General features: G+C 40.3%; 1 protein-coding gene across 1 annotated transcript in view; it reads right to left on the bottom strand.

Moving 5' to 3' along the window:
* Positions 1 to 200: 200 nt before the first annotated feature.
* The window catches only part of DGKQ (diacylglycerol kinase theta), a 159,939-nt gene continuing 137,161 nt past the window's right edge, over positions 201 to 22,978 (bottom strand). Inside the window, exons 20-24 of the mRNA XM_030566832.1 lie at positions 21,847 to 21,947; positions 13,519 to 13,665; positions 12,058 to 12,169; positions 10,394 to 10,546; positions 201 to 8,736 (exon numbers count right to left, since the gene is read on the bottom strand). Coding sequence (XP_030422692.1) covers positions 8,638 to 8,736; positions 10,394 to 10,546; positions 12,058 to 12,169; positions 13,519 to 13,665; positions 21,847 to 21,947 — 612 coding nt within the window. The 3' untranslated portion in view covers positions 201 to 8,637. The remainder of the gene's footprint in view (positions 8,737 to 10,393; positions 10,547 to 12,057; positions 12,170 to 13,518; positions 13,666 to 21,846; positions 21,948 to 22,978) is intronic.

The following is a 22,978-nucleotide window of genomic DNA, read 5'->3' as shown; positions in this document are numbered from 1 at the left end:
GATGGACCATTGATCTGACCCTCTATGGCTGTTCTCATGTTACGTTGAGCACTAGGTATTCTTGGACACTTGAACTGTCAAATGCTCGATCAAGCAGCATCTGGAGAATGAGTGAAACAAAGCAAGTTTGTTTGCTCTTTGCAGAAACACCTTTCACCATTTGTAACAAGAAAATTTTAACCAACACGCACAGACTCATCCAGGGTGTAACAGAAATTACCAATTATATTTGTCACAGACATAAATTCTAGTTATAGATCTCTGGTACTCACAAATTATATTTAGAATACAGAATTTCAATCAGTGCAAAATGTACAGTCAAAATTACACACAAAACCATATTGCAAAATATATACAGAATTATTCTAAGAACATAATCTGAGCACAAACTGATGTTTAAATATAAAAGAAAAGTCAACCTCTTTTTTATTTTTTAGTTACTACATTTTAGGAACATTAATTCATAGAGACAGATTACCAGCACAGTGGTCTGCAAGGCAGAAAACTAGAAACTAGTTATACCATGACAATCCTTGTTTAAGCTCAAACCACAAGTAAACGTGTGATATGCTTTATTAGTTTGAGGCACACAACACAGAAATAGAAGAATTCAACCACATTAAGAGCTACACTGTCAACAAATTGTTTCTAAGAATTATCAGGCAGAAGCACAAAGAATCAGCACCGCACACTAGCCGAACTATTCAATGGTCAGTTTAGTTTAGCTTGTCAGGTAATCCACGTGACCCAACATGTTACAACATTCACAAGAAATGCCGTAGACATCATGAAGTACCTTGTTTTTAAAAACTTTTGTTCATCTTATTTAAAGAGCTAGTCCAATGAAATGGGCTGCTTGGACTAGATGGAAATGGAAAATAACACAATTACTCAGGTAATGATCATTTACCACATAATGGAACTTTTGCATACAGGAGAATAATCAAACTTTTCTATGGTTAACAAAACAATCTGTGCTTCTCTGATTTTGATATCAAGATATCAGATCCTGCCCCCAGCCCCCACCCTTCATCTCAATCTGCAGCTTCACCAAGGTACCTTACTGTTTGTGTCTCAGCCATTTCCAATGTAATATTTTCGCTTAGCACTTTTGAAAAGCTGAAATGAGCCAACTACTTCTATGACACAGACCTCGCAGGATTTTGCTTTAAAGGAGTCAGGTTTAGGTTTTCTAAGCACCTGTATCTGCTCACTTTTAATAATTACTAATTTCTTAGGCACCTCTTGCTACTCCCTATTTGGCAAATTTAAAAGCATAAAGGGAGGAGCTCAATCGCCAGAGCAGCATTTGCCCGATATAGGATTCTGTGTCCCTTACTGGTATACATTTGGCCCAAGAGACAGCTGCCTTTGGAAGCAAAGGATGGCTGCATGGCACAATCACTTTAGGCAGACAAGGTAATAACCAGAATTGTCACAATTTTGTGCCCAAATGAGGAATTTTTGTCCTTTCATCTGTAGGAATTCAGAGATGGAAAGTTAAGCCTCTTAAACAGGTTTATATTGTGAATTGCTACAAGAGAAGCGTAAAAGGTCCAGGTGATTAGCACAATATGGCATAAATTGAAGATAAATGAAGCCACCTCTTCTGAGAATAAGTTTTCTCTTAATAGATAAGCTAAGTGCATTATGTCTTGAACATGTTACAAACATGCTGCTAAACACAGAACAGAACTAAGGGGAGTGAAAGGCCCATTTCACTACTCTACAAAGAAACAATGCTGATTTGCTTTGAAAAATATTGTTAAATCATGATATTCACTTGCTTTAAGAGCTCAGACCAACTTTTTCAACACCACTGAATTGTTTATAAAACCATTTTACACATTATCAAAAATAAACTGGTCCTTTCGGAAGAAACGTTCAATCTAATACTTTTATCAGCCCAGAGTCAGTTCTATCAGTTCATGGCAGAAAAGTGAACATCCACAGTGATGTATTTCCCAAGGGTTACTTAAGAGCCCAAACTAAAAAGGCAACGATTCTACTCATGGGCACGGGAAGTGAAAACGGTGCTTCAAAAACACAACAGTGCATGGTGTCAAAAGCCAATCACGGTGCATACAATCAATAGTCACCAATCTGTAAACATTGGAACTGCTACTCTAATCAGACATTTAGAAGCAATTTTAGTAAGTTGTGTTCAAACCACTGCATTCCATGTAAAGCCTTTACATTGGTCAGTGCAAATGCACAGAGAGGTCAAAGAAGTGAAGGCCTTTCAGTTGGACAACTTCTCACACATTCTGTGTGTCAAATTAACTACCTGTTAACATTATAAATACATTTAAAATGAATCTCATGCATTATAAAAATTAGTTTATTAAACCTAATTCATAGAATAGCAGCCAATTTATAATGGTTTAAAGTTTAAATGAACTTTCAGTCAGTTAGCTATAAATATGTATTGCAAAAATGTTACAATCTCCTCTCCTTCCCCAACGGGGCACTAAACGAGAGTACAGTAATTTCAGTGAAACGGATGCTAGGGAATGTTACAATTACAAGAATAACCAGCATTTTAAATGGCATTCTACAGACTTTGTATTTTAACCTGAAAGTGCATCTTAAGTCTGCAAAAAGGTTTTCCTTATTTACACTACAAACACAAAAAGGCAGTTCTGCCATACACTAAACAACATCTGTTCTGCATTTACTTGTTAAGTGAAAAATGTCTGGAAAATAATGGCAACCCACACAATCTGGGATCTACATTTGAAAATGAGCCAAAGTTCCCAGTCTGAATCTGAGCCAGGTCAGTAGTAATGGATGATCTTTGCATTTCATGGCTGTTGAGGGACGTAAGTGGAAATGAGTGGGTGGTCTGAGACCCGCTGCTAGTGGACAAGTGTTCAGATCAAATAGCACCCTCAGAATTGGCACTAATTAGTCATCAGTTTCAGCAGAAGGGCTGAGAACAAAGGACATGAAGATGGCGCCTGCGGAGGATGGCAGAGGCACACAGTCATTGTGGTGGCGGTGGGAAAGCAGCCTCTGTTGTAGATTGAAAAAAATTCTATTTCCAGGTTGCAATACTGCACTTTGCAAAAAAAAACCCCAGCTGAACGATGAACAGACTGCACAAAATACACAAAGTATCAGGCAATGCCATGGTACGTTTTAAAGCATTTGTACTGCTATAGCTTTGTCGTTGTTACACCTTACCATTTTCAACAATTTACCCCAGGTATATACATTTACTACAATGGTTTAATTTTGTTTGACGTTAGGCAATGTTTAGCAATGACTGTACATACACAACAATAGGTTGGGCGACTGGGTAAATAACATACATGCATAAACACATCCACCATCCAAACATTCATCCAATAGATATGATCTAGATTGAGTAGACGAGGTACTCTTTTTAAAAATGCCACTTACACAATAAGCTTGTATAGGATATGAAGGATTAAATGAATAAATATCCATTCATAAGTGTTTCATTCATTATTTACAGTCTTGTGACTATTAAAAGGTTTTCCTAGTTTTTCATTAAATGTTTTACACGTGACGAGTTGCGGTTTAGTTTAATATCCATGGCCTGATTAAAATCTACAGAAAGATATACAGAGGGAAAGCTAAAATATATGCTGATGCTGAATTCTAAACTCATTGCTGGACTTTATAACCAGTGAATCTTGTTGAAAAACACAGGTTCCTTAGATCCATGAGGTTTGTGTTGGGAATCTTAATGACGGTGTATCTCACGGACCGGCAAGTAGGGCCTCAGACCACTTGTGTGTTATCAATAAGGATGAGAAGCAAATGACATCAGAACCTAGTCACCCAGCTAAATCCACACGAGGATATACTGTGACCAGATGTTCAATTCGCCCAGACAACTTAATCGTTTTTTGGCAAAATGGGTCACTAAGTTCACAAAGATCAACTTAGATTAAGCATCACTAAGTAGAAGCTTATACTACCCTAAACCAAACCGTAAGTGTTGGAATAACATTGAGGGAATAAGTTACAACCATAAAAGCCAGAAATTGTGAAGTTATGGCTAAAACTCAGAGCAGACATTTTGTCCTTACCCTGTACTATTCAATAACATACTTATCTCTGACTGTATACCTTAAACATGCATTTGGCCTGGATTGGAAAACTGAGATACTGAATAGCACTTTTAGTGACCTCCTTCTCCTCCCCTACTGACAAGGGCTGGAAAGCCAGGAGGTACAGGCCAAATGCAACTTTCCAAGCAGGAAGCAGACAGGCAATACAAGTGTGCCCTGAGGCTTGCAAAGGAGGTAATCAGACAGGGGGCTTGGACAAAGGATCATGCCTGTGCTTGGGACAGCACAGTGTATGTCTCCCAATGAGCCCACAAGGACCAACTGCAAGCACAACCCAGCCTCACCAGGATTCAACCTCACTCCCAATATCGTTTCTGAGCTCTCTGCACCACATTTTCTAAACCACTCTAGCTTCAAATTTGTTAATGCTATTTTAAGCACTGGCCGGGGAACCAGTGTAAGATTATATAATTATCACATTTTACAGCATTCTCCACTCAGAGCTGATAATGGCATGAACCATGCATTAGACCATCAAAATGTAATTATATTGCATTATCTCACTGGATTTACATAAAACCTAATTATCAGCTGTTACACATGTTTAAAGTAACTTATAAGCAATGCCACCTTTCTGCAGGAAGCCTCCGAGTAATTAATATGAATGCAAAGACTGTACGTGATTAATCCTATCCCCACACACAGCAGGTGTAGTTTTGATAAAAACAAAGCTATAACTCTACAATTCCCTAAGCATCTTAGCCTTTTTAAATACCTGAAATTGAAACAGCTTAAAAACAGTTACTCCAGAGAATTCTTCTCCGTTTTTCAATTGGTTTGCTTATTCTGTATATATTCACTTTTCCATTCCACTTGCCCAAAAATCTGTTGTGTCTTGAAAACATACAGAAGATATTTCAGAACCAGACTAAGAGACAGAAAGGCCACGAACATTAAGCTTTAAAAAATCGTATCTGTTTTCATTTCCAATGGGCCAATCACCAAACTGTCTAGATACCACATACATCAGACTTCATTTCTGCATGAGCAAGGACCAGAAGCTTCCCATCACTTCTTCTATCCCTATCAGTGTCCTCTCTGGTGGCTGCCTGCCAGGAAAGCACTATTGCACCAGACTATGGGAGGTATGCACAAAGAGATGGATCTTGCACTGTGTTCTAAGTGTGGAAAGAGTCTGGCATTTATACCAACCAGATGGCAGGAAATTCCACAGCCAAAATGTCTTCCACTTAAAATATGCTGTCCAAAGAGTTTCACCTTCGGGTTTGTGAACCACACTATTTCAGATAACAGTCATTGCAATGGGGCAGCGGGAGAAAGAGATAGGACTGAGCACATTACGATCTGTGAAGGTCAGGACTAGCAGCATGAAACAGATCCAGAGTGTCAATTGGAGCCAGTGCAGGAATGGCGCACTGGTGAGATGGGCTCTCTGGCGTGGTCCGTGGAGAAGAGAGGCCTCTGTTTCTGCATTGTCTTTGCAGTCAACTCAGGCAGAGTCTGCAGATGACAAAAACATTCATCTCCATGGCTAGGCTGCATCAGAGAGAACAGAATCAATCTCTCAACTATGCAAAGTCTAAAGGCAGCTTTCCTGGCCACTGTTGTGCCTTGGATACCCATGAGCACTGATGTATTTCCTTAGTCTGCTGACATCACCCTGCAAGAGCAGACAGCTTGAAATATAATGCTTTCCTCTTCCCACTCTCAGCAGAAGTGCCCACACTCAAGCTGAGCTCAAACCGCCTGCTATTCATGCACGTACCAATTTCTAAGCGCCAAAGTGGAGCTGATGCCGCGTTCGAAGAGGGAAGATGCACATGAAGGATCTGCACCATCAGCATGCAGATCTCACTCTCAACAGAAATATTGTTCTGATGTTGAATAAGAGAGGATGGCGTCCTTTAGCGTCCTTACAGTAACAACACGTGGGGAAGAGGAGCAGCTGTCCCATAAGTCATCTCGATGGTGGATGGTAGAAACTGTTGTTAGATGAAACCGCATTTGCACTGAGGTTTCAGCTCTGCCCGTGGCAATAAGCCGATTATCAAAGCCATTGCCATGCCGTAGCCACATCCAAAGCATGACTAGAAGGTGTCTATAACACTGGTAGAAAACAACCGCTGCGGGTGTTGACTGGCAACCACTTGCTGAGGAGACCGTGAAAAGGGGATGGCTGGCAAGAACACCAGCATCAATTGCTTGCTAAACAAAGGCTGGGCTTTTGCACGTTTTACGGTCGACAGAACGTCATGCTGGAGGTGGCCCTCACTTGGCTTCAATGGTCCGTTCCACAAGCAGCGACATTAAGAGTCTTTTCAGAGCCTCTGCCTGAGTCATTGAGCCACGCTACCAATGCGGTCACCATTTTTCTCTGATTTGCTACCCCCTGAGCAGAGGTGGCTGTCATGTATTTTATCAGTTCTTTCTACAGCCGAGGGTAAGTGTGCCTAGCCACCTGCTAATAGGACTCAGGTTCATGAGGACATAGCTGGGAACAGTTCCATTGGTCAAGACTTACCAGATACAACACTGAAAGGTCTTAGTCCCCTTTCCCTGTGTGGGGTAGAACTGTACAAATTCCTTCCACCACAATGGTTCTGCGTCTTTCCACACTGCTGTTCAAGCCCATGGTAAGCTGAAAGGGATGTAAAGAGGAGGGGTCTTTAGAAAGGAGCATGCGGGAATGGCTGTGGACAACAGCTGTAGTGTTCTACTAGACTTCAGCACATTAGCCTGGGGGCTGGGTAGCATTCTCAAACATCCTGACCCATCAGTCTTCAGCAGGTGGACAAGCACCAGATCACCTTTCTGAGAGGATAGTCATGCCCTAGCGTGGGCTTACAACACACACTGCTCCAGCTACATTACAGTACAGTCATTACGGCCCAGATCCTCAAATGTACTCAGGTTCCACTTCCAATGAAATCAATGCGAGTTAGGTGCCTAAACAGCGTTGAAAATCCGGGCCTACACTCCTCCTCCATGCCTCAAATGCTGAGCTACATTGGCAGCCTGCAAGAAAGAACCGTGGCTAAACAGTTGCAGGAATGCTGTTTTCAGAAGTATACTAGAAAATAGGCTGTTTGTTACTTTATTGCTAAATACTCAGACATCTGAAGCCACAGCATTTTGTACAGCACACGACATACATGTTGCCAGACATACAGTCTTACTGAACACACACTATGCCTCATAAAAAACTCAAGGAATTAAACTATGGTGTATTTCCATTTAATGTTAGCCTGCCTCTACGTTCACGTATCGTGGGCTAGGTCTACTCTCCAAGTGGGGGTGTGAATCCGCTGCTCGCGTACACATTTCACGGTAGCTCAGTGAAAGCCAGTGCAGATATAAATAGTAGTGTAGCCATGGTAGCACGGGCAGCAGAGACGTAGCTTAGCTGTGCTGAGCACGTGCCCGCCGATTTCAGGCTGGTTTGTACGTGGTAAAGTTCAGACATGCCTCCACTACTATGTATACTCACACTAGCTTTCATCAAGCTAGCGTAGGAGGGGAATAACGCCCCTTGTAGACAGCCTTAATGAACTGATAGTCAATGAAACAGTCGTTTTCGTCAGAGTTAGTACCATTCTTCTACTATCTGGAGCTTGTATGGAAAGTCATAGTCACAATACATTTACATATAGGGCTTTTTTTTTTAATTAATTTGAAACAAGACAGATAAGGACCTGTGGAGATGTATGGAGTCACCAAAGGTAGAACACTCAGCAGGGGAGAAAAATAAGAGCCCAAGAAGTTTGTCATCTACATATATTACTGAGGTCATCTTTGCCCCAGTTTAGTCAAGAGATAGCTGCTGAACTTTACCAGCCCTTCCACAGTGTTTGATGACTGGAAGAGGCTAGACCATTTCATAACTGTTTAAAACATATTTTTGTCCCCATCCACTTTGTCCATGTAAACCACGTTGAAACGATACTATCTTGGCTATTTTGACTTGAGTGCAGGTTCAGCGCAGTTCTTCTCCTCTGTACACGGCGCTCTTCAGGTTGGGATCATTATCACTACAGTTATTCATCTCGAGTAACGATTTCAAACAGCGATGCCTCAAACTGTGGAGTTTGGCCTTACCCAAGAAGGTCACAGCACAACAGCAAAGAGATGCAACTACGACAGTTCTGTTTGTTGGAAGACTGTTGTTCAGGGTTAGTTTAACAGAACCTTGCGATGATTTCTCTATGGAAGATTATGTAACAAAAAGGCTAGAAATTTCTTAACAAAACGAAAATTTTGCAAAACCAAGTGTGAAGAGCTCCATAGATCTGTGTTATCTATTGGTACAAACCCAAAACCGGGCAATGGTGTAGGGAAGGCAACCAAAGGCAAACATTTTGAATGAAATTAGTGGTATACGAGTAGGTGTGCGTCAGCCACCTAATGAGGCACAATCATTTAACAAAATAAGCAGAACACAGTACTACTACAGTGGAATCAAGGGCAGGCTCATTAGGAACCCTTCTTTACCAAACCCCTGCACACAGCTGTACAGTGCAGGCTCCTTTCATCTACAGTAGCTGGGCTGCTTTTGTTCTGTAAAGGGCCGCTCAATTTAATGTCCCACTTCAGTGATTGGTATACTATCTGTTCTTGTCTCTTTCAAGCTTCCAGTTTTTTTCTGCTTCTGTTTGGATTTTTTCAACATGTGGACCTTAAATAAAACATTTGTAGAGACGGTTAACAAGAGCAACAAAACATCTCTTTATTCAAGTAAATTTAAGAAAGCTATGCTTAGTAATGAATAAAACATACATTAATGCTGCAACAGAAAAGCAATTTAATAGAGATACTATTAACTTAACTCTCACTTGTCTTTTTTTAACCTCTTATAATTATATCACCCAAGATGACTAATAGAGTCAAGGAAAGCCTAATTTTTGGTTTGCTTATTTGAGCATTTAAGAGTGAAAACAGCAAAGAGTCCTGTGGCACCTTATAGACTAACAGACGTTTTGGAGCATGAGCTTTCGTGGGTGAATACATCCGACGAAGTGGGTATTCACTCATGAAAGCTCATGCTCCAAAACGTCTGTTAGTCTATAAGGTGCCACAGGACTCTCTGCTGTTTTTATAGATCCAGATTAACAAGGCTCCCCTCTGACATTTAAGAGTAGTTTCTTAACAGTGGGCTCCCCACTGATATTTAAGAGTAGTTTCTTTACTGTGACTCCAAATTGCAAAATGTGTGTCTCTTTCTCTTGTGCAGGAAGGGAAGAGTTTTTATACACTGGCCCTTTTACAAAAAAGGTTAATACTTTGAAATAGACAAGGCAGGTGAGGTAATATCTTTTATTGGAGCAACTTCTGTTGGTGAGAGAGAGAAGCATTCGAGCTACGAAAAGCTCTTTTTTAACCTGAAGAAGAGCTCTGCGTAGCTGCAAATACTTTTCACATTCTGCAAACTCCTTTTTTTCCTCTCATGACAAAAACTTGGCATTTGACGAGATTTCTGGAACTCTTTCTGAACAACAGATTTCTGCAGTCGTTCTTAAATGGGTCATTCAAGGAACTTCTGTGTGTGGGAGTCATCAAATGCACTGACAGTGCAAAAGAATCATTTGGCTGCTTCATTGTCGGCAAAAACTTCTACTCCTTGGATGGGAGAAACTTTACTCTCAACTCCTCCTCTGCTTCCCCTCCCATTGCTCACACATCTCATTTCTCCACTTTCTTGCTAGTGGATTCCTTGACCCCTGAACAGGGAGAGCACTGTCCCCCTTACACCATGTTCCTGGATTGTCTGAATAACCCTGGTCTTCTGCAACACAAACAACGTAATTAGAACATGGCTCACTGCTGTCTCATGTGAGGCTAAGCCACATTACAAAACCCCCAGGTGGCTGTTTTATTAAACATGATCCCTCAATACTGTAGTTTTGCTGGTGTAGATGAACCCTTTAACTTATGTATGTGAGGTTTGAGCATTGGCCTGCTAAACCCAGGGTTGTGAGTTCAATCCTTGAGGGGGCCATTTAGGAAACTGGGGTAAAAATCTGTCTGGGTATTGGTCCTGCTTTGAGCAGGGGGTTGGACTAGATGACCTCCTGAGGTCCCGTCCAACCCTGATAGTCTATGATTCATGGTGTAGATTCCGTAGTGTATATTCATCCAACAGTGATCACATTATACTGATTAGCACTTTAAAAAAGAAATGCACTAAAAAGATGAGGAGCCAGACAAATAGCAGGAGATGAGTCAAACAAATGGCATGACTTAGACTAAGGAACAAAAACAAACAGGAGAAAACGTTAATGGCGACCATTTACATTTTTCTAATGCAACAAAGCAAACTGCGGAGGCAATCTTACCTTTGGTCCAGCAACAGAAATGATAATTTGGCCTGGTGGCTGGATCCAGGGCTCTCCATCTACCTGAACGGGTATTGGTTTCAGAAGCGTAACACGGAAGTAAGATCCTTGGGCTATGCGGATCCCTGATCGCAGACCGCCCTGTACTTGACCCTATCAGAATATCAGAACTGCCATTATTATATAAAACTCTCTAGTATTTATTAGTACAAATAAGCCTTATAAAAGCAAGGACAGGTGCATATCATGTTGTTGCTTCAGACTTTTGCAGCGCTGGAGTACACCCTTGCCTTTTCCTGGCTAAGCTTTCTCCCCCCTAGAAGATTCCAAAATTATGACCTGAAATTTTAAAAAGTAACACCTGTATTAACCCCATGCTGCAGAAAGGCCCTGATCCAGAAAGTGGCTCCAAGCCAATGGACCTCAACTTCGGCTGAGCTCCACTGAACTCAAAGGGGCTCCCTGCTGCTGCAAACTTGTTTGTAGGATTGGGGTCTACATTTACAAAGGAGTGCAAGTAATTGTTATCCTCAGCATACAACATTTATCAGGATTTGTTCAAAAATATTTTTATCTTGTTACAAGAGACACCTAAAAGACCCATAGAAAATAATGACATTTTAAATTGCTTAAAAAATAATGAATTTTAAAAATCATATACAGAATCAAATATATTATCATAAATTCAAATAAAGTCTAATTTTTCATCCTGCTAAGTGCTCTGACATCATAGGATTTTGCTATCTTAAGGTAATAAATGCCGCAGGTTATTTAATGCATTATGTTAGTAATTCCTTTTATCATTTTTCACCTTATAATTTTATTGAGAAGCTTATGAACAATGTGGAATTAGATTACAAGTGGTTTCCACCACATTACATACGTGTAACAAGTTTGGAAGAAAGGGATGTAAAAGTAAACCTCCAATAAGTGAGTTTCAAATTGTTAAGCTGGAACAATAGTTGCAGAACCAATTATGCACAGCCTAATAAAGTAACCAAGGAAGCAAAAATGAAGCCATCTCTACCCATACTGACTTAATTTTTTTAGTTATCAGCCTTTGAAATTTCATTCACCATCCACTTCTATTTTGAAAGAGGGTAAACAAAAGCACCCGACTGACCTAATCTATACCTCTCATTGTTTTGTGCAGCTAACATCTCTCTAAATTAAACAGTCCCATTCTTTATATGGACGTCTTTCAGGGCTTGATTCAAAGCCCTCTGAAATCACTGGGAGCATTTCCATTTACTTGAACAAGAGGTACAGCAAACCCCTCAATGCCTCAAACTTCTTACCATCCAGCTCCAGCTTCCTTCTATATATTGCTGAATTTGGGCACCTGAACAAAGATTTCCAGAGCAGGATTCAAAAGCAGTCTAAGCCCACTCTCCAAGTGCTGTCACAGCCAATGCCCCACAGCATGACAGCCGACTACTTTTATAGCTTAACTTGACTAATATATTTTGTATTCTTAAGATTCTTGAAATTTGTATTGTGACTTTTGAGTGCTTCATTTTACAACCTAAAACTATTTTTTGAAGGTTTTGAGAGCAAAATATTTACCACGAGGCAAATTCACAGAGATGCTTAAGTGAGTAGTCACTGTTCTCACTTGCTCAGTACCTCCAAACAAACAAAAAGCAGGCACAGCACTGACTTACCATGTGCACAACACCGGTCACCCCCACAACTTCCAGTAAGCCATCATCGATTCTTGGTTTCTCAAATCGATTATCATGGTCAGATCCCCAGAGATCAGCTCCAGACCCCCAGCTGGAGCAGAGCACACAAACATGGCCGCTGAGAGTATGTTGGAATCTGACAATACTCAAGCAGCATCAAAATATCAGATCTGCTAACAATTTCGGGAGTGATTCTGCTCTTCCACAGATTCTCCTTGAGTGGGGTTAAGTACTTCTCCTTTTCCACGTTACAAAACACGGTATTTGCCTTCCTAAAATTTGGTAACCACTTGACTACACTGCTGGGGGGTGGGGGAGGGAGAAGATGGAAGCAGTGAGGGAGGCCTAAGCAAGTTTTCCATTGGGGAAAAGTAGACAAGAGGGAAAGAGTCTCATATTATTTTGGGTTGCTGGAAACCACAGGTTAAATCTGTGAAGCCTTAACTTTTATGATGACTACTCAGAAGGTTACCACAGTTCTTGGTAATATCAATACATTTTTTCTTTCAGAAGACACGATATGTTGGAGGGAAGCTAAATACTGAGAAACTGCTCTATCAAATTATTACATTTAGGCATCAAATAGCTTTGTAGAATTAAGAACTTCAAATCATTCCACTGAAATCCTGCCAGTGGGAAATTAATATAATTTTACTTCTTAGAAAATTTCCAGTAAGAATGGTTTGGCTCTCCAATACACAGCTACTGCTCAACACTGGATATGATTTTTTCCCTTTTCTAGTTTTCTCAGGAATAAAAAAAAAATAGATTTAAAAAGAGAAAAAAGAACAGGAGTACTTGTGGCACCTTAGAGACTAACAAATTTATTTGAGCATAAGCTTTCTTGGGCTAAATAAATTTGTTAGTCTCTAAGGTGCCATAAGTACTCCTGTTCTTTTTGCGGATACAGATTAACACGGCTGCTACTCTGAAAAGAGAAAAAAAAATCTCTAATTCTTGAAGTCATGCCCTAAATTAGAACAAAATGGCACAGCTGGTTAATTTCTCTTAACGGAGAATCCTAATTAATAGTGCCTTTTAAGACAGTTGCTACAGTTAAATACGATGGCAGCCTTTTCAGTAACTATTATACATTTGTGCAAACAAAAAGAAAGCTTGCATGCAATGTACGAGAGTTGGTAAAAGTTACTAGAAATAAATGTTATGAAATAAGAACAGAGATAGCAATGCAGTTCTCATTACACTCGAAAAACGAGGGTTAGTTTCTGTGAACTCAGGCCAGGACTTTCAGAACTGAAGCAAGTTATCTGTCCATATCTCGTAACTGTTGAGCAGCTAGCTCCCTTAAGCACTTTTGAAAATCCCTGCCAAAAAAAGTAAAGAACACCCCTTCCGTCTAGTCCTAGTGACCACAGAGATTTTGGTGAGTACAACAGGGTGTTTAGTGTGTACAGACAGACTCATTTCTCACATTTTTACCTGGGGATATTAATGAAAATGAGTCCCTCAATACTTGGTAACTCAACTTCATGCTGGTCCACTTGAAGTTTTATCTCTTTGTGAAGGTTTCTGGTGTGATTTATCCTCTGCAGTCCAACTTTTACATATACCCCTTTGTTGTGAAACCTATGAACAGAATAGCACTCTGTCACTGCAAGGTTTGACACTATATTGTGGCACTGTTTTAATCATGCTCATTTAAGCTAACTCTTTTCTTCTAATTTTGGAACACGTTCATTTAAAGTTTCCTTGAGTTAAATCACACTTAAGTCTTCTAGTTTTAATCAACAAATCGAGCTATTTCAGGTGATAAACTGTTACTTCATATTGACTTTAATGAATAGAGAGAAAGACAACTTAGGCAGTAGGCATAGAACACATGGAAATATATACAAGTAAAGATTCAGAACTGCCTTTCAGAAGGCTTCCTGCTTGAAAATAATTTTATTTTAATCAAAATATACTACTTTGTAAATTGAGTGTGAAAACACAGAGTAATTAAAATTGGCACCGTGCCCATAAACTGTCAAGAGTCTGGATAAACAGAGAGATAAGTCATTTGAAAATATAAACTGCCCAAGCTGTAGTGAGAAAAATTTCTAAATACTTATTATACTGATGACCCTCAACCATTCTGTGATGGTTGCAAGTGTTCCAATTTTACAGAGAAGAAAATAGAGGAAAAGGTTAACCCCTTATTTACAATATTTTTAAATGTTATTTTAGCGAATGCATTTTAATTAAGTGCTGTTTAAAATCAGGTTAGTAAAATGATACCTATGGAAAAGTCATCTGCAGGGAGAGAAGCTGGCATCCCTAGATCTAAAAGCACGAATCTCTACAGTTTCAGCTAAAAGATCAGATCCACTAGCTTGCAGACAGTAATAGTGGACAAGTAATAGTGACCAAACCCCTGTGGTACTCTAGTCACTAAATAGGTGCAAAGGACCACACTACATTACCAGGGATTACAGAAGTTCCTTGGGCAGACAGCGTTTAGCACCTTTAAAAACATTAGCTGGGTAAGGTGTGCTAACATGTTTTAAATAGCACTTAATTAAAACATGTAACCCCCTCCATCACTTCCCCCGCACATTAGCTAACTATTTATTTATTTATTTAGGAAAGTTTAAAAGATTTACCATGCCATGCAAATATCACAGAGAAAATGCTTTTTGCTAGTCTAGATAAGTCTTAAAGGTGGCTTGGTAAATGCAGTAAGTAACATGTTATAAATGTAGACAGGGCAAAGTTGTGTTTTAATACCTTAGCTAGGAGAGTTGAACTGTAGGCACCCCCATAGGCTCACTCCATGGGACTCATACACAGAAAATAAAACCTAAGGCATCTGGCCATTTCAGCAGGTAAATCCCTGCCCCTGAAGTCTTTCCAGGAAAAAATGCCATGGAATAGCTGTGTCCAGCAAGGCCCTGATGAGCTAGGCAGGTAACACCTGTGAGTTATGTCGTGCTTCCTGCAGACTCAGGAAGACCTCAGACATCGGTTCACATTTCCAGGTTCTTGTCACAAGAAGGAGGGCTACAAACATTGTATTTTAAAATGAAAGTTGGATTCTACAGCAGAATTCTACAGGGTCCTGTCAAAAGTTCCCTCACCAGGGGGGTTACACCTTAATACTCCTCCTCACACATTTCAGTTCTCTAGAGAGAGGACTAGAATGTCAGTTTTGCCTCCCAGATACAGGCAGGAGCAGAGCGACCACATCCAAGCAGCGTGTACAGCACCGCACCTCATGATCAGCGAACAGAACAACTGCAGTTTGACGTAGGGGTGGCCATAAATGCCACTTTAAAAAAAAAATGGTCCAAGGTGACAGACCAGGTGCAGTGACTTACAGCTTATGAACAGGGAAGCTCAATCAATAACTGAGTAGTTGATAACCTTTTCCACACATTTAAGTCTTTAGCTTGTTAACATGGTGACTGTCGTAATGAGTCTGTGATCCCAAAGCCCCTTTATGCCAACTGGTAAAGGGCATACCCTGGTCAGAATACTTAGCCAAACAAAGCGTCTTGTTAAGTATCATGTAAAAACTGGCAACACGTGGTCAATACTATCACTGCGTGATGTATGTACAGATGATGTGTAAAGAGCTGTGTGCGTATGCTGGGAATACTTTACTAAAAGATGTTTTGGGGGCAGACTTGACAAACAAGTTTGCCCTAGACAAAGGAATGTTGGTTTGCCAGTCTCCAAAGTAAACTGAGCACGGTGATGCCTGAGACAATGAAAGTTACAATGACATGCAAATCAACAGGGGGACTGGGAAGTGACCAGGAAGAAAAAGGTTTACTAGGACTATAAAAAGAAGGGGAGAGAATCCTTTACATATCCATCACTTAAGAAACAGAAGAGGCCAGGGCTCTTGGAATCTGTGAAAGGTGGATCCTTCAGCAGTGTGGGTCGAAGACTCTGGGAACTGACTGTAGGTAAGAAATTGCCTGAGACCAGAACTGTGCACTGTTAAGTTGTAGATACTAGAAAGCGTGTTTTTACTTTTGTTTAATTTGTACCCATACCTGTCTCTTTTTCTCTTGCTTACTGCCATTTAAATCTGTGTTCATTATTAATAAACTTGTTTTTACCATAAAACCATCTCTGTGCTGTGTATAAAGATAAAGAGCATATCCTCAGGGAGCCAACAGGCGGTCTCTTTGGAGACAGCAGACTCAATAAATTCTGTAATCGCCAGAGAGAGGGACTGAACACTGCAGAAACATCTCTGGAAACCTCGGGTGCACTGGATGTTACTTGCAAGGCAAGGTTAAGACTGGCAGAGTCTCAGGTTGTTGACTGGTGAGGCTACCAAAACTGGTGTGTCATAGTTAAGCCAGGGCAAAGTTCTCCCTTGATAAGGCAACACAGTGGCTTATGGTTCATGGCTCCCTGGGGAGTGCATTACAAGTACTAAACAATTACAAATAGCACTGGCAGCCTACGGGCAGGCATATAAAACAAATTAATTTTGGCTTTATCATCTCCTTGATTAGTCATTATATACCCATTAACAACAACAATAAGGTGATTTGAGACAAGTCTGTTTATGTCTGAAAGGCAGCAATAATCAAGTACTTCTGCTGAGTGGAGAAGATCACAACTCAGTTTTCCGTCTGAAAGTGTCATTTCAACAAAATCCAAATTTTTCATTGAAACTTATCTATTTCAACCGAATTTTTGAAGATGTCAAAATCGGACATTTTTGTAATGAAAAATTTCAATTTTTCATCTCAAAAGGACTTTTCATTTTAAAATTTATTTTGCATAAAATCTAATTAACAAAAAAATTCCAAAATCTAAATGATATTTCAGTTGACATGAGATGATTTTTTTCTTTAAAATTTTGTTTTGCAAAGAAATTTGACATTTCTGGGGACCAAAAAAAAAAAAGATTTTTGTCAGATGGAAAAACAGATCTCCAAAGAACTGGCCAATCTCATCCTGTTTACCCACGAATCTCATTCTGTTTGGGAATTTGTCCTTTCTCCTCATGTACAACTCTTAAACATATGACACTAGAATCCCCTATCGTGTCACTCATTACTAGACATTTGTAATTTGGTGCAGCATGATAAAAATCACCAGAAGAGATGGAATTGTAAACGTACATGTGGCTATATTTCATCTAAAGCAAATTAATAAATGAGACATTAGCAGCTGCTGCGAATGTTAATTCAGCATGCCTCCAGCAAAAACACTTGAAGCCTACTCCTGTCTTTCCTTAGAACATTGCATATGAACTGCTATGTGCTTTTAGCTATACAAGGAGGAAAAACACGGTCTCAAGATACACAAAAGCTATTTAGAATGTCATTATGATTATACTCCCTACACTATAAACTCTGCTGACTAATTAAGTCACTAGAAAGCTACTGCTACTCCATACCAGGCAAAAACAAGCATGATTTTTCAAAAATAAATAAATAAATAAAGATGTTCAAAATGTGCTACTGCACATCAGCAAGCAAACTTAAGTACAAGAGTCAAGTTCTTAAAGACCATTCGTACAAGTAGCCACACCAAATATGACCAAAAATATCTATCATTAAATATCAAAGAGAAATATACAACATGTAAGACATCAAGGTTGCTCCTTTACGTATGTGTTTGACCTTTCAAAATAACCTAATGTGTAAGTCAATATACGCATGATGCTTGTGAGGGACAAAAGAGCTTTGAAATTCTGTGAGAAGATACTTTAACCCTACCCCCAAAACCAAGCACTATATTCTACCTAGCCTGGGAAATAAGACCAAGACCCAGTTCCATACGGAATGCACCACTGTATTAGGAAGGACAATAGAAGACAAAGCATGGCAGAAAGAGTTCTCTGCGTGGACACTCCATAGACATGCATATGCTTCAGAGTATTTTCAAGTCTAATGCCTTAATTCAGGCCAGTGCGTAAGCCCACGTTTAATTTTAGGCATGCACTTAGCACTGTCCTGAATAGAGATGCTTTCCTGAATTGTGATCTGTTGTGAGATCACACACTTACTCAATAGTAGCTAAAAGCATCTTGGATTTTCAAACTGGAGCTCTCTCATCTGACAGTTTGGCCCAGACTTACTTTATCATATGGCTCTGTATCGAACAAGCATTGCTGAAGTTAAAACACCCTGGGAAGTTGTGCACATATTTTAAACTTCAGATACGAGTATCACAGATATTTTGTTTCTGAATACAAAATAGTGCAAAATCCCCACCAGAATACATCTGTGCAGAGTATATGCATGTAGTGGGCTTTTTGGCTGATTTAAGGTGTGACAAAGTTCCTCCTCTGCCTTGGTGGGTCCTGCACTTATTGATGGATTTGCTCACCTCAGTGATTTTGCCCGCTGTGGAACCCACAGTCTGGGTCAAGTCCTCCTGTGTCTGATCAGGAGTTGGGAGGTTTGGGGGGAACCCGGGCCTGCCCTCTACTCTGGGTTCCAGCCCAGGACCCTATGGATCGCAGCTGTCTATAGTGCCTCCTGTAACAGCTGCATGATGACAACTACAACTCCCTGGGTTACTTCCCCATGGCCTCCTCCAAACACCTTCTTTATCCTCACCACAGGACCTTCCTCCTGGTGTCTGATAACACTTGTACTCCTTAGTCCTCCAGCAGCACAGCCTCTCACTTTCAGCTCCCTACGCCTCTTGCTCCCAGCTCCTCACACACGCACCTCACTGACTAACTGGGAGGCTTTTAACTAGTTCCAGCCAGCCCTAGATTGGCTTCAGGTGTCCCAATCAATGTAGCCATCTCCACTGACTTCTAGAAAGATCTTAATTGGCTCCAGGTGTCTTGATTAACCTGGAGCAACTGCCATTTGGTTACCATGGTACTAGGGATTTGTTTAGCCTGGGGCTAACATACTTGTTTCTCAGTACTTTACTGTAGCCATCTGGCCTTGCCCTATCACAAAGGTTTCATTTAGAAAAGTTGGATCGGTACATGTACATTTATCAATTAATTTTAACGAGAAGTAACATTCCGCAACAAACTTAACCAAGCGATAAGTACAGCATGGTACACACAGCACGTGAATGTTATTTAAGATTATAACAACTCACGTTTGCCTTGTATCATCAATTAGGAGGAATTTCCCTTTCTTCTCTACCATCAAGGCCCCCCCTCATCCCCCACTGATGTACTGAACAACATTTTCAAACACATACACAATAACTCATGTCAGACAAACTGAACCATTGCCTCCCTTCACACAGTACTGTTCATCTTCTGTTCACTAGGACCAAATCACATCAGCCACACTATCAGGAGCTCGTTCACCTGCACATCTACCAATGTGATATACACCATCATGTGCCAGCAATGCCCCTCTGTCATGTACATTGGCCAAACTGAACAGTCTCTATGTAAAAGAACAAATGGACACAAATCAGATGTCAAGAATTATAACATTCAAAAACCAGTTGGAGAACACTTCAACCTCCCTGGCCACTCAATTACAGACCTAAAAGTCACAATATTACAAAAACAAAACATTCAAACACAGACTCAAACGAGAGACTGCTGAATCGGAATTAATTTGCAAATTGGACACCGTTAAATTAGGCTTGAACAAAGACTGGGAGCGGATGGGCCATTACACAAAGTAAAACTATTTCCCCATGCTTATTCCCCCATGGCCCCTACAGTTCCTCACATCTTGTCAATTGCTGGAAATAGGCCATTTTCATTACTATTACAAACAGGTCTTTTTCTCTCCTGCTGGTAATAGCTCACCTTAACTGATCACTCTCCTTATAATGTGTATGGTAACATCCACTGTTTCATGTTTTCTGTGTGTATATATATCTTCCTACTGTATTTTCCACTGCATGCTTCCAATGAAGTGGGCTGTAGGCCATGAAAGGTTATGCTCAAATAAATGTTAGTCTCTAAGGTGCGAAAAGTACTCCTGTTCTTTTTGCGGATACAGACTAACACGGCTGCTACTCTGAAACCTTTTCATCTTCTGCACTCGTTGAGACAGGGATGCAGTGGAAAAAATACTGTCATACAGTATCATGCTGCTTAGGTACAAAGAAAAAAGTTAAGGTTGCATCATTTCCTGACTGCTGAATACTTCACCTTGCGACCTTGGTGTTCTTTTAATGTAGTTGGTTTTGTATGAACTATCTAAATACATGCGTCTGTGTAACTTTACATTGTATTAATTACACACACACACACACACACACACACACAGCTAAAATTATTTTCTCTGTGCATTGTTATAGTTATACTTTACAGTCAATACCTGTTACTTTCTGTTCTCAATCCAGAGGGTCAGAGAAGATTTAATTTTTTTTCTAAGTAATATAGTTCTTGAATGTATTACTCTTATGCAGTACACACAGTGTGAAGTGCTATTTTCCCCACATACTTTGTAATGTATGAGAGAATGAACAGTAGATTTTCATTATACTAACTCTTGAGAAAAATATACTGCTTGAGCATACAGATATCAAACTGTAATGGGGAGAGAACTGGATAATGTTTTATAATATTGATAGCTGGTTGAAGTATTTCTGAATATAAATAATTAGGGTTTACTTAATCCACGATTATGATGGTTTGTGCTAGTATCATAAAGACAAATCCAAGAGTCTTTCAAGCACAATCAAAGATGGATATAAACCAGTGGTGGATTGCACTTACTGAAAGTGATGTTGAAGAATTGTTGAATTGACTAATTACATACAGAGGCTATTTCTTTTTCTTGGTGCTCTTAGAAGAGGATTTTTGGAGTTTTGTTTGTTTGTTTTTGGTGTTTATGACCAAACAGATTGTAACAAATAAATAAAACAGATTGTTATATAACAATCTGTTCCACGGGAGCTCATAAATACACACACACACACACTCCAGTACAAAGTTGTATAAAGAAAATTCTGGACACTGAGTATTTGTAATGTGAATTTCCCCCTGCTTTATAATACTGTACATACTTGTACAAATGCCACCAGCTGCCGTATTGCCTAGATCACCGATTTTAATATCAAAGTTATTGGGAAAGAAGTAAATTTCGAAATCATGACCAAGTGCTTCCCAAACACTGTACTTTAGATTGCCTCTAGCATGCTATTTACTGTAAAAATCTGGCAGACTAACACTCGTCACATGGCTATGACTGTATCCTGATGTTTTGTTTTCCATTTTTGGGAAGCACCATGTGACCAAGTACCCTCCCTGCATGTCCCTTTATGGGGGTGGGGCAGTGGTTCTGCCTCTGTCCTCCAGGCCTCCAGCTGATCCCCGGTTGAGGTGACTGTAAACGTTCCACCCCTCCAGGGGCTCCCCAAATCCAGGACAAAGAAACGTAAACTCTTCTGTCCCTGCTAGGCTGAACGCTCACCACACTCGGCAGCCCTGCTGGGCTCTGCAGCGTCCCAAGAAAGTGCACACTTCCAACCTTGCCAGGGCTCACGCAAGCCTAAGTCAGTTGCTGGCAGCCAAACAAGGCAATTGGCTCCGGCCAGGCCTACCTTTCCACAGTCTTTCTTGGTTGCTGGCCCAAGGGCAGCCTGCTCTCCTGCAGTGAAAGCTGCAGATCTGCTCTGCCTCCTGCCAGGTTCCACGGAGCTGGGCTCTCCCTTTTTAGCACTTCTCTCAAAGCCTCATACTTGCTTCAGGCAGGGCTGTTTCAGGTCATTAACGCTTTCCTGACATGTGCGGGGTGTGTGCACTATATCACACAGCACTAATTGTTAACACCTGTAGAGTTGTTATATCATACACAGACTCGGCACATGTGGTACTATGAACATTCAGTCCGCAAAGGTTTTTCCTGAGATTACCTGCTATTAAATTTGCCTGGTTCTTCTTCTCTAGCATGGTGAAAGCCCAAGCTCAATTCTGCATCTATTCCAAGGCCACAATAGTTGTTCATTTGTACAATCTGAAAAACAAAACAAAAATGGCAGTATACTGTGGTATACCGTTGAGACTCAAATGTCTGCAGCAGAGGGTCCCATATTTGTATTGAACATTTTCAGTTAAATTGACATTTGTAGATTTTTCAAGTCACCGCATACAAAGCAATGTAGGAGTACAATTTCTCTCACAGGCAGCACCAGTACAAAACACAACATTAAAATGAAGCTCTGGTTGAGAGTATTTATCAGTAATTTCTGGATGAAAAACACTGCAGAGATATTGTAATTATCCCTAAACCAAACATTCCAAACCCAGGACATTTGCAATTAATAAGGTTACATTTAAAAGAAATCCAAGTATGGCAAAGCATCGAAATGCAGAGTTACGGTACCTAAACAATCTTAGCTCCACCTAGGGCTACCATTTAATGATCATATGACTATGATTGAGAAATTGTAGCATTCGTTGTCCCAAATTAAACCAATTTCTAGAGACATTCTTTTTTTCATATTTCCCTTCATGGTGTCACTATAGGAGAGAACTTGACAATTTGTTTGTGCATGGAAGAAAGCATTAAACAGTATCATCATCACAGCTGTCACCCGTAGATTTACCATCACATCATGTGGCCTCGGTTTCTTTATCTGGAAAGTTGTTCTAAACACACCAGACCAGAAGACGGAACCAGAGAACACCAACATTTTCACATCTATGTCCTGAGCAACTCATGCGGTGGGAACCTAATATTCCTATTATTAAATCCTCCCCAGTGTGTCAGTTTCAACCATAGCATTTTTCCTCCTGGCACATACATGCTCTCTCTCTCTCTGCCTTCCATCTTTAGATAATTGAGACAGCCAGGAGAAATCTATCCTTGCAACGCACTGTTGTGACCAAGTGGTAAGCTAACCACAATGACTTCACAGCCTGATTCTGCTTAAAAATTAGGCAGCTCCCTGAGTGGCTAATAAAGTCACAAGCCATGTACTGAGCTTGAGGTGTTCCAGCAACTGAACTGCAAAGACAGAATCTCCACTTTTTATGTAATTATCT

The sequence above is a fragment of the Gopherus evgoodei genome, chromosome 6, assembly GCF_007399415.2.
Source record: "Gopherus evgoodei ecotype Sinaloan lineage chromosome 6, rGopEvg1_v1.p, whole genome shotgun sequence".
In the NCBI taxonomy this organism is placed as follows: Eukaryota; Metazoa; Chordata; order Testudines; family Testudinidae; genus Gopherus; species Gopherus evgoodei.
Note: the sequence above shows the minus strand (reverse complement) of the source record. Positions and strands in the feature narration are given on the sequence as shown.